Source organism: Salvelinus namaycush, chromosome 4 (genome assembly GCF_016432855.1).
Source record: "Salvelinus namaycush isolate Seneca chromosome 4, SaNama_1.0, whole genome shotgun sequence".
NCBI lineage: Eukaryota > Metazoa > Chordata > Actinopteri > Salmoniformes > Salmonidae > Salvelinus > Salvelinus namaycush.
In genome coordinates, this window is record NC_052310.1 from 70,464,819 (window position 1) to 70,480,516 (window position 15,698).

The following is a 15,698-nucleotide window of genomic DNA, read 5'->3' on the forward strand; positions in this document are numbered from 1 at the left end:
TGACAAAATATTAATTTTCACAAAGTTTGCTACCTCAGTGTCTTTAGATATTTTTGTCAGATGTTACTATGTAATACAGAAGTATAATTACAAGCATTTCATATGTGTCAAAGGCTTTTATTGAGAATTACATGAAGTTGATGCAAAGAGTCAATATTTGCAGTGTTGACCCTTCTTTTTCAAGACCTCTGCAATCCGCCCTGGCATGCTGTCAATTAACTTCTGGGCCACATCCTGCCTGATGGCAGCCCATTCTTACACAATCAATGCTTTGAGTTGGTCAGAATTTGTGGGTTTTTGTTTGTCCACCCGCCTCTTGAGGATTGACCACAAGTTCTCAATGGGATTAAGGTCTGGGGAGTTTCCTGGCCATGGACCCTAAATATCGATGTTTTGTTCCCCGAGCCACTTAGTTATCACTTTTGCCTTATGGCAAGGTGCTCCATCATGCTGGAAAAGGCATTGTTTGTCACCAAACTGTTCCTGGATGGTTGGGAGAAGTTGCTCTCGGAGGATGTGTTGGTACCATTCTTTATTCATGGCTGTGTTCTTAGGCAAAATTGTGAGTGAGCCCACTCCCTTGGCTGAGAAGCAACCCCACACATGAATGGTCTCAGGATGCTTTACTGTTGGCATGACATAGGACTGATGGTAGTGCTCACCTTGTCTTCTCAGGACAAGCTTTTTCCGGATGCCCCAAACAATCGGAAAGGGGATTCATCAGAGAAAATGACTTTACCCCAGTCCTCAGCAGTCCAATCCCTGTACCTTTTGCAGAATATCAGTCTGTCCCAGATGCACTCACACCTGCCTGCTGCCATTCCTGAGCAAGCTCTGTACTGGTGGTGCCCCGATCCCGCAGCTGAATCAACTTTAGGAGACGGTCCTGGCGCTTGCTGGACTTTTTTGGGCGCCCTGAAACTTTCTTCACAACAATTGAACCGCTCTCTTTGAAGTTCTTGATGATCCGATAAATGGTTGATTTAGGTGCCTTGCCTGTGAAGCCCTTTTTGTGCAAAGCAATGATGACGGCACGTGTTTCCTTGCAGGTAACCATGGCTGACAGAGGAAGAACAATGATTCTAAGCACCACCCTCCTTTTGAAGCTTCCGGTCTGTTATTCGAACTCAATCAACATGACAGAGTGATCTCCAGCCTTGTCCTCGTCAACACTCACACCTGTGTTAACGAGAGAATCACTGACATGATGTCAGCTGGTCCTTTTGTGGCAGGGCTGAAATGCATTGGAAATTTTTGGGGGGGATTCAGTTCATTTGCATGGCAAAGAGGGACTTTGCAATTAATTGCAATTCATCTGATCACTCTTCATAACATTCTGGAGTATATGCAAATTGCCATCATACAAACCGAGGCTGCAGACTTTGTGAAAATTAATATTTGTGTCATTCTCAAAACTTTTGGCCACGACTGTATACTGTATTTTAGTCAATGGCACTCCGACATTGCTCGTCCTAATATTTAGATATTTCTTAATAACATTATTTTACTTTTAGATGTGTGAATTGTTATACACTACTGCACTGTTTGAACTGGGAATCAATCAAATGTATTTATAAAGCTCTTTTTACATCAGCCGATGTTACAAAATGCTATATAGAAACCCAGCCTAAAACCCCAAACAGCAAGCAATGCAGATGTAGAAGCACGCATTTCGCTACACCCGCAATAGCATTTGCTAAAAACGTGTATGTGACCAATAAAATTTGATTTGGAGCAGTTTCCTGGCACTGGCTCAGGAAAAAAAAACACAAAACTCATATGGCCAGAGAGGATTTCTGTCTTCTGAGTGTTCCAGCAGCCTGAGGAAGTCGTCTCCAGTCAGACGACACACCCCAACCGAAAAACCTCTTCTGGTCAATCTCAACAGGGTTTCCACGGTGAAACGGTGAAACACTCTGTTTCATCCTTCAGACCTCACATCATGAGGCATTTCCACCCAATTTACCACAACAAAACGTAATTGACCTTTATTATGGTTTATTACAGCACATTGAGTCTGATCGAATCATCCAATGTCCTATTGCATAACTGTAGAACCCCCACCAATGACCTCATCTCATCAGCGACCACCTCAGCCCGTGGTTCCCTCACTTATCTAATTGAGGCTATCATGAACGAGATCTTGGACTAGCAGAAACAGCTTCAAAAAATCTGTGAAACAGGTCAACTTAGAGAGAATTACATTTAACCCTTTAGTGATATGTGGGAGAGAAAGACAGTCCATTGAAAGACTCATATTGTAGGCCATGTTTTCGAAGCATGGGGTGATGTCACAATGCAGTAGTAAAAAAGGCAAAAGGCCTCCTGCGGGGACGGGCGCTGGGATTAAAAATAAAAATATAGGACAAAACCCATCACGACAAGAGAGACGCACCACAACACTACATAAAGAGAGACCTAAAACAACAACATCGCATGGCAGCAACAGGACAACACAGCATGGTATCAACACCACATGACAACAACATGGCAGCAGTACAACATGGTACAAACATTATTGGGCACAGACAACAGCACAAAGGCAAGAAGGTAGAGACAACAATACATCACGCAAAGCAGCCACAACTGTCATTAAGAGTGTCCATGATTGAGTCATTGAATGAAGAGATGGAGATAAAACTGTCCAGTTTGAGTGGTTTTTGCAGCTTGTTCCAGTCGCTAGCTGCAGCGAACTGGAAGTATTTTTAACTATATTATTTTTTGCCGATATATCGTATAGTTTTGACAATATCATCTTTGCGCTAGTTGGCTGTACCTGCACTGAAACTCCAGTATTTTTCCTTCATAGCTTGTTCTGCATCAAAAAATGTAATAGGGAGCCACAATTTTTTCAGCACTTTTATTTCCATGACTGATCAAAACTTGTTTTCTCATGGCTCTCTCGTCCCTCTGCAGTAGACATATGGTGAGAGATATGTTTGGACCATAGAACTGCAATAGAATCACAGTATTGAATCTCAATGCATATAGAAAAGTGAGAATTGCAATACATATCACAGCAGCACCTAAGTATCATGATAATATTGTTTCGTGAGGTCCCTGGCAATTCCCAGCCCTATGCAGAAGTAGAACCAGTGGAGGAAAAAGTACCCAATTGTCATACTTGAGTAAAAGTATAGATACCTTAATAGAAAGTCATTCAAGTAAATTAGTCACCCAGTAAAATACTACTTGAGTAAAAGTCTAAAATTATTTGGCTTTAAATATACTTAAGTATCAAAAGTAGAAGTAAATGTATAAATAAATAAAAAATCCCTTATATTAAGCAAAGCAGACAGCACCATTTTCTTATTTTTAAAATGTACGAATAGCCAGGGGCACACTCCAACATTATTTACAAAATATGCATTTGTGTTTATTGAGTCCGCCAGACCATAGGCAGTAGGTATGACCATGTATTTTCTTGATAAGTGCGTGAATTTCACAATTTTCCTGTCCTGCTAAGCATTCAAAATGTAACAAGTACTTTTGGGTGTCAGGGATAATGTATGGAGAAAAAAGTACTATATTTTCTATAGGAATGTAGTGAAGTAAAAGTAGTGCAAAATATAAATAGTAAAGTTAAGTGCAGATACCCAAAAATATACTTAAGTAAAAATACTTTAAAGTACTACTTAAGTAATTTACACCACTGAGTAGAACTCAAATAGGCTAAGATGGTGTGTCACAAAGAAATACTTCACAATGTAAACTAAGAACTAAACATTTGGTGGATGATGTCATTATGCAGCAAAACACAATAAATGTCACAATGCAATGCATCACAATGCAAGTCAAGAACTCAACATTCTTGAGTGTGGATGAGGTCATAGTGCAGCAGTAGAACTTGAATAATGTTGCAATGCAAGATATGGTAGAGTCACAATAGAACACATCACAATCAATTCAATAGGTGGCGTAATGTCACAATAACAATGTATTATCAGAACATAGTCAAGTTTTGGAGGTGAACGCGATGTCACCATGTAGTTGATCACAATCCTTGAGCACACAAGTTCTCACAGCAACAAAGATATCTTATATAACACCCAAACATCAATATCAGGTTTTCGTATATTATACATTATCACAAAAAGATAAATGATCTGGATCGCTGATGGTTGTTTTGGCATTGCCAGCACCTCTCCTGTATGAGGGTTATTGTTGAAACATGTAGTCCATTGTGCTAACATAATGGCATTGGGAAGGGACAGTTCTCTGGCATTCCTCCAACTGCACGCCTACAATACTCTGTGCAGATCTGTGCTCATCACGTTCACAAGTAACACAGCAGGCATGCCTCCCACCTGGCTGGAATGTGGGTTTTGCATCTTAGAAGTGCAAAACAGCTACTAATGAATAGGAACACTGACTGTTAGCAACCTTCATCTGTCACCAGCTTGTCTCAGAAGAAATGCACAGTGATGATGTATTATAGCTATATCTATAAGTTACATTCATCAATGGAAGGTAAATAGAAATCTAGCTAAGCTCTGTTCTGACAACAGGAAATTCGTGATGGGACTGGATGTTAAACAGGAAATGTGAGCTTACCTGTTCCTCTAAATACTTGAAAACAAATGGGAGGGTTTTTCCATTTCAGCACACAGTTGGGATGAGTGCTGAAGGAGAGGAAGGAAAAGAGAGTGTCTTTAGTCCAAGCACATTGCTACAGTTAGGCCTACTCTTCATCAATAATTTGTTCCATCCCCATCTTGATGCAGATCATCATTCATGACATGAATACAAACTATTATTACACGGACCTGGTCAGCTATCTATGTATGTGTGTATGTAGATGTATGGTGCAACATGATGGCCTGATAACTTAGTTAAAACGTCGGTATCAAGGGCAATGTGTATGATTAGATAACAAATCCACAGTTAACTATTGCGCTAACCACGGATGTCACGACAGCTGTCATCGGCTCATGTGGCAGCTAGCTAGCAAATAACGTAGCTAATGTTACACAATACCCTTAGACAACAATACAATAGCTAACGTTAGCTATCCAGCAAACTAGCTAGTTAGTTACGCAGTGGGAGCTTACCTGAATGGTCCAACGCAGAACTATTGAATAACGAAATCCAATACTTCCACAGCAGCAAACAGAAAATGGTTTTATGCGAATATATCGACAGTAAAGATAGCTAGACAAGTCCACCTCCCCCGCTCCAGACAGTTAGCTACAATAAATAGTTAGCTTAGCATCTGATGCTAGCAGCTACCTGTCAGTCTAGTCACGCGGTGGAGCCTGTAGCTTTCAACCAAATTGCAAGGTATCTTTCTCTGTGTCGTGACTTTATTATTTAAATTAATACGTGTTCTCTTTAGCTACTTATCATTTTAGTTATTAATGTTGTTAACGAGGTTAAACGGCTTTGGCTTTAGTGGTGCACCACTTCGACTCACAAAGGAAACTTTGACCGGAAAACCCTCCTCTCAGCTAGAAATGCACATCCGTAATTCCTTATAGTAAGCAACAACTTGAAGTACCACACGACTGGATGAGATGTTAACTGCTTGGGGAATAATATAGATTAATGTATGGCATACATGTATTTGCTTTGTGGCATTGTTTTTGCATGAAGAGAAGTTGAATTCATAGACATTAAACTCAGGGTTAGATCATGGCAATGAACTCTTTCTGTGTTGTGGGCTGGTGGAATAAAATACATGTTCTGTGGCGCTACCTTCTGGTACATTTCTGATCTTTTTCCATTACTCTGGCCTGACAGCGAAAGGCAGTTCTAATCAATGATTGTCGAATACAACGATCCAAAGTTCACAGCTAAAACAATGGATGAGTGAACTGGTTTTCTGCGGTGCTTAAAACGACAGCAAACATGTTTTTAAAAACGTTAACGATTCCGGCCCGTGCCTTGTTGCAGTGTGTAAACCGGGGTGTCATCTCACCAAAACATCGCCATGTGTGCCCCGTGGGGCTTGGACGAGGACCCTCTCGACTCTACTACGAGACCGCTCAACCAGTGGACCCTTCCCTGTCCGGGGCATCCTCTGCCCGGACAGTGGACCTCCGTAGCGACACCGTGACCAAGCCTGGAGCGGCCATGCGTCAGGCCATGGCAGAGGCCGAGGTTGGGGACGATGTATTCGGGGAGGATCCAACAGTAAATGGTCAGAGAAATTAGATGATGTATGAGTTTTGGCAAGCATATGGAGTTGCTTAACTGATTTGTAAGAAGGTGCTCATCATTATGACCTGATTATTTTATACTGATCTTTCACCGATCAAAGTTCTGGCCGATCAATAAAAATATGTAAAACAGTGTAATAAGCATTTTGTAGTGAAGTGCATGTGTAACGGATGTGAAATGGCTAGCTAGTTAGCGGGTACGCGCTAGTAGCGTTTCAATCAGTTACGTCACTTGCTCTGAAACCTATTAGTAGTGTTGCCCCTTGCTCTGCAAGGGCCGCGGCTTTTGTGGAGCGATGGGTAACGACGCTTCGTGGGTGTCAGTTGTTGATGTGTGCAGAGGGTCCCTGGTTTGCGCCCGTGTCGGGGCGAGGGGACGTACTAAAGTTATACTGTTACATATGGGGTGCACACACTGCATAATTCATTCGTGTGGTACTGTGATCTGATTGCACTGACTTGGTCCTGTTTGTATCATTTTATGATGCATCCTTTCCATTTTTATGAACCTGATTTAATTTGGCAAATTTGGGTGGGCATGTACAGAGCTCCAGAAGATGGCTGCAGAGGTGTTTGGGATGGAGGCAGCTCTCTATGTCCCATCTGGAACCATGGCAAACCTCATAGCAGGTGAGAGAAGTGTGTGTGTGTGTGTGTGTGTGTGTGTGTGTGTGTGTGTGTGTGTGTGTGTGTGTGTGTGTGTGTGTGTGTGTGTGTGTGTGTGTGTGTGTGTGTGTGTGTGTGTGTTCAGTTGTGTTGGTGAGAGGAGACTGGATCTGCAATGGGTTTACAGCTGATCTTTCTACATGGCTGTGCAGAAGGTGGATCAACATAGTAGTTATTGTGTAATATTTTTGGGGTGTGTTTATGTGTTGTCCAGTAATGGTGCACTGCAGGGAGAGAGGAGACGAGATGATTGTTGGAGATCTGTCACACCTCCACATCTACGAGCAGGGAGGGAGTGCTCAGGTACAGTGAACACACACAGATTACTCACACAGCCACTGCACACACAAATTTAAAGTGCACACTAAAACACGTGATTGTAATGTGTGTGTCAGCTGGCTGGTGTCCACTCCACCACGGTGACCAATCTACCTGACGGGACCTTTGACCTGGATCAGCTGGAGTCCAAGATTCGCCATGGTTACCCCGACGCCCACTACCCCCGCTCACGCCTGGTGTGTGTGGAGAACACACACAACATACAGGGAGGCCGCGTGCTGCCCCTACCCTTCCTGCAGAAGGTCTGTGTGTGTGTGTGTGTGTGTGTGTGTGTGTGTGTGTGTGTGTGTGTGTGTGTGTGTGTGTGTGTGTGTGTGTGTGTGTGTGTGTGTGTGTGTGTGTGTGTGTGTGTGTGTGTTGTGTATCCTTCAGGTGAGTGCTTGAGAGTCTTGCAGAAAGGTATGGTTTTGTAACTCTGCTTTGTTGCGTGTCTCTTCTTCAGGTAAAGGCGTTAGCAGACAGATATTGTCTGGCTGTACACATGGACGGAGCAAGAATGATGAATGCAGCCATTGCCCAGAAAGTCGCCCCATCTACAATCCTACAAAACACACACACCGTCAGCGTCTGCCTGTCCAAGGTCAGAACACATATACATACACACACACACCATCAGCTGGAATTATGTATTTTGCTGTGTGTTACCTGCTATGTGTTACCTGCTGTGTGATCCTGCGTATGCTCCTGCGTATGATCCTGTGTGTTGCAGGGTCTGGGTGCTCCAGTGGGCACCATGCTGGCTGGCCCTCAGGACTTCATTTCCAGGGCGGTGCGTTGTCGTAAAGCCCTGGGTGGAGGGCTGCGCCAGGTGGGAATTCTGGCAGCTGCTGGCAAGCTGGCATTGGGGGACATGATCAACAGGCTGGAGGAAGACCACCGTCATGCCAGGACCTTCGCACAGGGTGGGCACACAAACACACAAATCTACACCTGCAAGACACACACGTGGACGTTTCTATTTCATCATATATTCTTGACCACTCTGTCACAACCTGCGTGTGTGTGTGTGTGTGTGTGTGTGTGTGTGTGTGTGTAGCTCTGTTGGAGTGCGACCCGCCTCTCTACGAGGTCGACATGGCTGCTGTGGAAACCAACATCCTGCGGTTTCGTCTGCGGGACGCCTCGTTGACCCCAACAGAGTTCTGTGCCCTGATGGCTAGGGTGGGGGAAGGCGAGCAGGCCGCTATGGGGCAGGGGGTACGGGTACTCATGTTCCCCCACATTGGAGGCTCTGTCAGGGCCGTCTGGCATCTGGGCATCTCACTGGAGGACACTCAGCTGGCCATCCAAAAGCTGCAGTTTGTGGCCAGGCAACACTCTCAGCAGAGGCTCAGGGCCCAATGAAGCCTCGCATAGATTTAACCCCAACATGACGAGCTGCTGGTTGGGCCCCTGATCATTGATCTCTCATTTAGAGGGATTCACTTGAAGCACTTTGCGAAGAGTTGATTTTCATTTGGATTATTTTATGAATAATATGTATATTAATCATAACAGCTTTTCATGAATTTAAATACAGGTAATATACTTTATTTTGGGAATATGTTTCTTATACAGACGTATTTGTTAGAAGTAAGTCTTTCTAACTAAGAAACTAATAAATTATGGGATTGTCAACAAGCAGCTGCCCTCGAGTGGACTCTCATTGAAATGTAATGACTATGAAACGCCACAAGATGTCACTACAGGTCTTTGTCATGGCCGTTCTACCACGAAATGGGTGCGTCATGTACTACTATCACCAGTCTATGCAACAGTCCAGACACTTGTCACATATTTTGTAGTTTACCTGGATTACCAAAACCATATAACTCGTAATACATTGTTCGACCTGGTTGGTTGAGAAAGAAAAAACAACATTAAAATATTCTGGCAGCGGTGGGATTCGAACCCACGCCATCGAAATGACTGGAGCCTAAATCCAGCGCCTTAGACCACTCGGCCACGCTACCGTTATAAATTATGTGTCAAACAAAAGGATATTTTAATACAACATAGCTATAAACATACCATGATCATTAGTCCAAAAGCAAAACAATAAACAAGAGTTTCTATTGGAGACGACGTAGACATCGTCCGCTATCGGTGACAAATGCGTATGTGAGGACTCTGTTGAAATGGCACTCACACTCCTTCCTGTTGGAGGGAGTGATAATGAACAGAGTCCACTGCAGGGAGCTAGTGTGCACCGATACCTCGCTAGCGGGTTGGGGGGCAGTGTTCAGAGGCATGGCAGTGAGCGGACGCTGGAGCCCCCATGGAGTGGCAAGCCAATCAATGTGCTGGAGCTCAGGGCAGTTCGCGATGCACTTCCAACAGTTCCTGCCCTACTTGGAGGGGAAGCATGTCCTGGTCAGATCAGACAACACCATGGTAGTGGCGTATATCAATCACCAGGGGGTACTGAGATGACGGCACCTCCACAAAATGTCTCGGGAGCTCTCGCTGTGGGCTCGTCACTGCTGGCAGCGCACATCTTGAACCAGGCAGCGGACATGCTTTCGAGAAATGGCCCGCCGGAGGTGGACTGGAGTCTACACCCTCAGGTGGTGTTACAGCTGTGGGAACGGTTCAGGAGAGCGCAACCTGTTTGCATCTCAGGAGAACACTCATTGTCTTAGCTGGTTCTCGATGTCGAACCCTCCAGGCCCTTTGGGTTTGGAAGCCCTCGCTCACGATTGGCCGGCAACAACACTTTATGCGTTCCCACCATTTCCCCTGATCACAGCTACGCTTGACAGGGTCAGTTTTAAGGGCCACTGGCTGCTCCTGATCGCCCAATAACTAGCCGAGACGACAATTGTTCAGCCTCCTGTTGTCCCTCCTCTCCGGGACCCCATAGCATGGGACCCCATTGGGCTTGTTCCCTTGAGAGGCTTAAATTGTCATGTCTAGGCATTCAGGACAACGTGGTGAACGTTGCAGAACGCCAGGGCATCCTCCACCAATGCATCATATCAAATGTGGTGGGGGATATCCTGTATTTGGTGTGTGGGTCATACTGTATTCTTTTGTTTGTTAAATATATACAGTACCAGTCAAGAGTTTGGACACACCTACTTATTCAAGGGTTTCTTTGTTTTTACTATTTTCTACATTGTAGAATAATAGTGAAGACATCAAAACTATGAAATAACATATATGGAATCATGTAGTAACCAAAAAACAAATCAAAATATATTTTAGATTCTTCAAGGTAGCCACCATTTGCCTTGATGATAGCTTTGCACACTCTTGGCATTCTCTCAACCAGGTTCATGAGGTAGCCACCTGGAATGTATTTCAATTAACAGATGTGCCTTGTTAAAAGTTAATTTGTGGAATTTCTTTCCTTCTTAATGCATTTGAGCCAATCAGTTGTGTTGTGACAAGGTAGGGGTGGTGTACAGAAGATAGCCCTATTTGGTAAAAGACCAAGTCCATATTATGGCAAGAACAGCTCAAATAAGCAAAGAGAAACGAACATTGACACATGAATGAACATTGACACTTCACGTCAATGAATTACCATTGAATTAATCAAAATATAATTTCAAAATGTACAAATAATCAAATTTGTTTGTAAATGTTAGACATATTAGTAGGTAGGCTTTATTACTAAAGCATAATTTTGGGTGAAAAAAGAAGTCCATACCAGATGTGGCCAACCTTGCTCCACTCCCTGATCTACTGGGTGAGCAGACTTCTATTCCAGCCCAGCAATAATACACATTATTATCAACTCATTAGATTTGATAAGTTAAATCAGGTGTGTTAGTGCTGGGCTAGAACAGAAGCCTACACACACAGCATACTTCCAGGAGAAGGATTGGCCTGCTACAGTGTAATACATTTGTAGCCTACATTACATTGTGTGTGACTTTCAACTGTATTGTTGTATACAACATTTGCTAACATAAGTACACATACAAACCATGGCATAAAAGGATGTGCAAGCAGTCTCTTGGGACATTTACTGGGACCTCTTCATCGCCAGACAGGCTTTGACAGCTATCCATATCTGAGGACAGACATCAAAGAAACAGGCTTCATTTTATTACAATTAGACAGCCTGACTATTACCGCTCTGTCTGTCTTCTTAGTTTTCCTCTCTAGGGACTAAAACTGGGGAATATTTTCATGTCATCCCACAACCTGCCCTGTCCAACTAGTACATTTGGAGCATGAGTTTTTAATTTACAATGTTAAATAGGCCTACATCAATTAGGGCTGACGCCATAGGGACTGGTTGATTGTTTGGTCGATAGGCTGTTGGTCGAACTATGTTTTTTTAGTCAAGCAGTGGTAAATATATATAAACATATTGTATGGCACCTGTATGGCACGCCTGTGGAGGCCGCGGGGATTGCACATCAGTATCACCAGTAGTACATTTACCATTAATTACCATAATTTGTAATCTACAATTCTTGTTTGGTTATGGTCATTTCTGTTAATGCATTCAATATATTATTATTACAGTCTTACCGTTGTCATTGTAGGAGTGGACATGTTGTTTGAACGAGCACACAACCTAGGCTACACTTGTGAGAAAAGTTTTGGTTTATTTCATTCCATTTATAAGTTGTCAATTTATTAATTGTCTTTTGTTTGGAGCTCTTCTGTCAATCTTGAGTAAGGACAAGCACCTGATTACGCATAGAATTAGGCCTAGATTACCTGGCCTGTGCGCAAATGTAGGCTTTGAAATGTGCCTATTTGGGGATCTGATACTATTTCTTATTGTCTTAACTCACCATCACTATAGAGCTTCTCAAAGTAATGTTTTCTTTGCCTCAAACAGCAAGTAAACAAAGCCTGTTTTTACATCCATTGAGAATGACAATAGTTCCTCAATGTATCCTATTTAAAAAATCTTTCAAGTTCTCTCCCTTTCAATAATCAATCAGCAGGGCACACAGATCAATAGAAATGGTACGATAACTTGGCACTCCGAATGGAAAAGGTTGCCGACCGCTGGTGTAGCCTATTACCGGCAACTTCAGAAGCATAATGGCAGAATCTGCTAAGGCCAGCAGCAGCGAGGAGCGGGAGGAGGAGGGTCGGGAACAGTATTTTTTTATTCGGGTTAGGCTATATTGATCTCTGGCTCCCTCTTTAGTAATTTGTGTCTTCATTTTTAAATCGCAGTGCTTAAAGCATCAGACGAGCTCAGTAGTCTACATATAGCTGATTTTATTCAATCATAGGATGAGTCTATATATGGAAAAATACGAAGAACAGACAACTCTTGGTCCACCAAGTTTTTTTTAGTCGGGGACAGCACTAAATTATGATATTTCACTTAGCTATAGTATGTAAAGTTGGCTTGCTAGCTAACAACCAGCTCATTAGCCTGCACACAGTGGCCTGCTGTAGCCAGCCAGCTAGCTAATAATATATATTTTTAAAACATTTTCACAATGTATTTACTTACTTACTAGAATAGGTTCACGCCTACTTCCAAGAAGCAAAGAGTTTTCAAGAGGAAGCACCACTTCTACTCTACATGCTCGCATACTCCCTTAAAGGGGAAAGGGCTTCACTTGAAAAACAAGAAAAACGGGATGAACATTTCCACATTTCTTTATGAATTGTTGAACTAGGTAGAGTAATAGTAATTAGAGTGCAGAGTGAATAGTTCTGTATACCTCAGTGATCGCAACTGCAGCTACCGGGACGCGCAAGGTTTGACTTCAAAATAGAATCCATTGTTCTATATTATTGTAGCAACAGCTGTGCTGGACTGTGGTTGACATGGATGATAGTTCTGATGGTATAGGTGGGGATGATGAAAGTCATGGACTTGGATGGTCTGTGGTGAAAAGGAAAAAGAATGGCCCTGCTATAAGCGCTGCTGACCGCCGTGGCATTTTTAAACATTTTTAGTTTCAATAGTTCCCTGGTCGTGTGACCTACAACCCTCAAACTACTTTCAGAATATCTGCTGACTAGCCTTATATATTGCACACCCTTTTGTTTGTCCATTTTAATCTCACATGATTTTACATACATTTTTCAAACTTTCAAATTTCAATAGCTCCTTGGTCATGTGACCTACTGACCTCAAACAAGGTTCAGAATGTACACTCAGTTGGCCTACACATTGCACACCTTTTAGTTTGTCCATTTTCATCTCAGGTGATTTCACATGAATTTTGTCAACTTTAGAATTTCAATTGCTCCTTGGTCATGTCACCTACTGACCTCAAACAAGGTTCAGAATGTACACTCATTGGGCCTACACATTGCATACCCTTTAGTTTGTCCTTTCCCCCACCTGCCCTTCGCCAGAGCGAGAGGTCACAGTTTACGGAGCAAAAAGGTTTGAGGTTGAAATGAAATGAAAGTGGTTTGAAGTTGAAACCAAATGAAAGTGTCCGAGCGCTCCGCCGCCGCCGTAGCAACGGGAGGGGAGCCATTAAACCCCCGCAGGCGCCGGGGCGCAGAGCGGTTAGCTAGGTACCCGGAGCCACACAAGGGTCCTGGGCGAGACCCAAGCGCTCGATGTTGGATACCAGAAGACCCGGTTCACCCCGATCCTCTTTGGACACGGCCAATGCACCTGCCCACATGTGCACTATGCGGCTGTGCCTAGCTGGGAAAGGGGGGGTGTAGCCGGTCCGAGCCAAAGCCACCCTCCCGGCCAAGAACCCCATGCAGAGGGAAGGGAGAGGCGGGGGCGTGAGCCCCCTGCCCTACCCAGCCCACAGCAGATTTTTGTTTTTGGAGCACAGCCCCGCGCCGGCGGCTGGCAACCCGTTAATGACCCTTCACCTACAGAAACCTTGTTACGACGTTTTACTTTTACAAATCCCCCAACCCTCGGTACATCTTTAAACGTTAATATACCACCCTGCATACCACTGCTGGCTTGCTTCTGAAGCTAAGCAGGGTTGGTCCTGGTCAGTCCCTGGATGGGAGACTAGATGCTGCTGGAAGTGGTGTTGGAGGGCCAGTAGGAGGCACTCTTTCCTCTGGTCTAAAAAAAATATCCCAATGCCCCAGGGCAGTGATTGGGAACACTGCCCTGTGTAGGGTGCTGTCTTTCGGATGGGACGTTAAACGGGTGTCCTGACTCTCTGAGGTCATTAAAGATCCCATGGCACTTATTGTAAGAGTAGGGGTGTTAACCCCGGTGTCCTGGCTAAATTCCCAATCTGGCCCTCAAACCATCACGGTCACCTAATAATCCCCAGTTTACAATTGGCTCTTTCATCCCCCTCCTCTCCCCTGTAACTATTCCCCAGGTCATTGCTGCAAATGAGAATGTGTTCTCAGTCAACTTACCTGGTAAAATAAAGGATAAATAAATAAATAAATATCTCGAAAATTAAAAGTCCAATTGGGATGCACGCCAAGACGCGCATTTCCATGCAATCAAAACAGTTTTTGGATAAAATGTAATATAGGATAATCGTGTCAGAAGGTGATGAAAAAGTACTGGGGGTGGGGGGGAGGGGCTTCCGGGTGGGCTAGGTCCGGTTCGACCACAGGTAACTAGCCCATCACCAGAGAGGGTACAAGTCCAAATATGGGTACTTTTAATCATTTTTTATAATTTTTTGACAAATCTGAAAAATGGTCCCATTGCGCTAAGTCCAACTTTTGCTCCAGTGACTAAGTCCAGCCGTGCACAGGGTGACCGGACGGATTACCAGGTGCATATTTGGGGATGGCTCTAGGGACCTTCAGGGGTGGGCTGCCTGCTCTGCCCACCTGAAGGACAGTGTCACTCACACACATATTCACTTGGGCCTTCTCCCTGGGGCCTTCCTGACCTCCAGGCAGGCCCCCATTGACCTGGTGACCTCTGACTCGAGGCTTCTAGGCCTACACTCCCTGCCCGCCTGCCTGCCCTCTCCCTGGGCCTGAGAGTGTATGGCTTACTCCCTGGAAGTACAGACCTGCAGGCCTCCACACCTACTCTCCCTACCCGGTCAACACCCCTTTCCCTTGGCCTTATAGTATAGCTTACTCCCTGGAACTACAGACCTTGTTTGAGGTCAGTAGGTCACATGACCAAGGAGCTATTGAAATTCTAAAGTTCACAAAATTCATGTAAAATCGTGTGAGATGAAAACGGACAAACAAAAGGGTGTGCAATATATAAGGCTAGTCAGTGGATATTCTGAAAGTAGTTTGAGGGTTGTAGGTCACATGACCAGGGAACTATTTAAATTAAAAACGTTAAAAATGCATGTAAAACCGCGTGAGATGAAAATGGACAAACTGAAGGGTGTGCAATATAGAAGGGTAGTCAGTGGACATTCTGAACCTTGTTTGTGTCCAGTAGGTCACATGACCAAGGAGCTATTGAAATTAGAAACATTGAATACTTTTGAAAATTAATGCACAAAAGGTTGTGCTACATATAAGGCTACTCAGTGGATATTCTGACACCAGTTTGAGGGTTGTAGGTCACATGACCAAGGAGCTATTGAAATGGGAAAGTTTGAAAAATGTATGTAACATTTTTTAGATGAAAATGGACAAACAAAAGGGTATGCAATATGTAAGGCTAGTGACTGGATGTTCTGAAAGTAGTTTGAGGGT

General features: G+C 43.8%; 2 protein-coding genes and 1 non-coding gene across 3 annotated transcripts in view; 1 reads left to right on the top strand and 2 right to left on the bottom strand.

Moving 5' to 3' along the window:
• LOC120046783 (myocardin-related transcription factor A-like) overlaps nucleotides 1-5,470 on the bottom strand; it is a 72,193-nt gene extending 66,723 nt beyond the window's left edge. The window contains exons 1-2 of the mRNA XM_038992289.1: nucleotides 5,052-5,470; nucleotides 4,555-4,622 (exon numbers count right to left, since the gene is read on the bottom strand). The gene's annotated coding sequence lies outside the window, so the exon portion shown is untranslated. The remainder of the gene's footprint in view (nucleotides 1-4,554; nucleotides 4,623-5,051) is intronic.
• A 290-nt stretch (nucleotides 5,471-5,760) lies between these two features.
• Nucleotides 5,761-8,786, top strand: tha1 (threonine aldolase 1). Its single transcript, XM_038992288.1, has 7 exons — nucleotides 5,761-6,139; nucleotides 6,705-6,788; nucleotides 7,039-7,127; nucleotides 7,220-7,405; nucleotides 7,606-7,743; nucleotides 7,873-8,065; nucleotides 8,200-8,786. Exons 1-7 carry the CDS (start codon nucleotides 5,848-5,850, stop codon nucleotides 8,505-8,507), a joined length of 1,290 nt encoding a protein of 429 aa, XP_038848216.1. The 5' UTR covers nucleotides 5,761-5,847; the 3' UTR covers nucleotides 8,508-8,786.
• A 247-nt stretch (nucleotides 8,787-9,033) lies between these two features.
• Nucleotides 9,034-9,115, bottom strand: trnal-uag. Its single transcript has one exon. It is a non-coding gene; the product is annotated as a tRNA-Leu (tRNA).
• Between the last annotated feature and the right edge of the window lie 6,583 nt (nucleotides 9,116-15,698).

What these genes read in the sequence shown, in the direction of transcription:
- tha1 (XM_038992288.1), top strand. Translation starts at nt 5,848, where the DNA reads ATGTTTTTAAAAACGTTAACGATTCCGGCCCGTGCCTTGTTGCAGTGT. An exon ending in TCAGCGTCTGCCTGTCCAAG is followed by an intron (nt 7,744 to 7,872) that starts GTCAGAACACAT and finishes TGTGTGTTGCAG; the next exon opens with GGTCTGGGTGCTCCAGTGGG. An exon ending in TGCCAGGACCTTCGCACAGG is followed by an intron (nt 8,066 to 8,199) that starts GTGGGCACACAA and finishes GTGTGTGTGTAG; the next exon opens with CTCTGTTGGAGTGCGACCCG.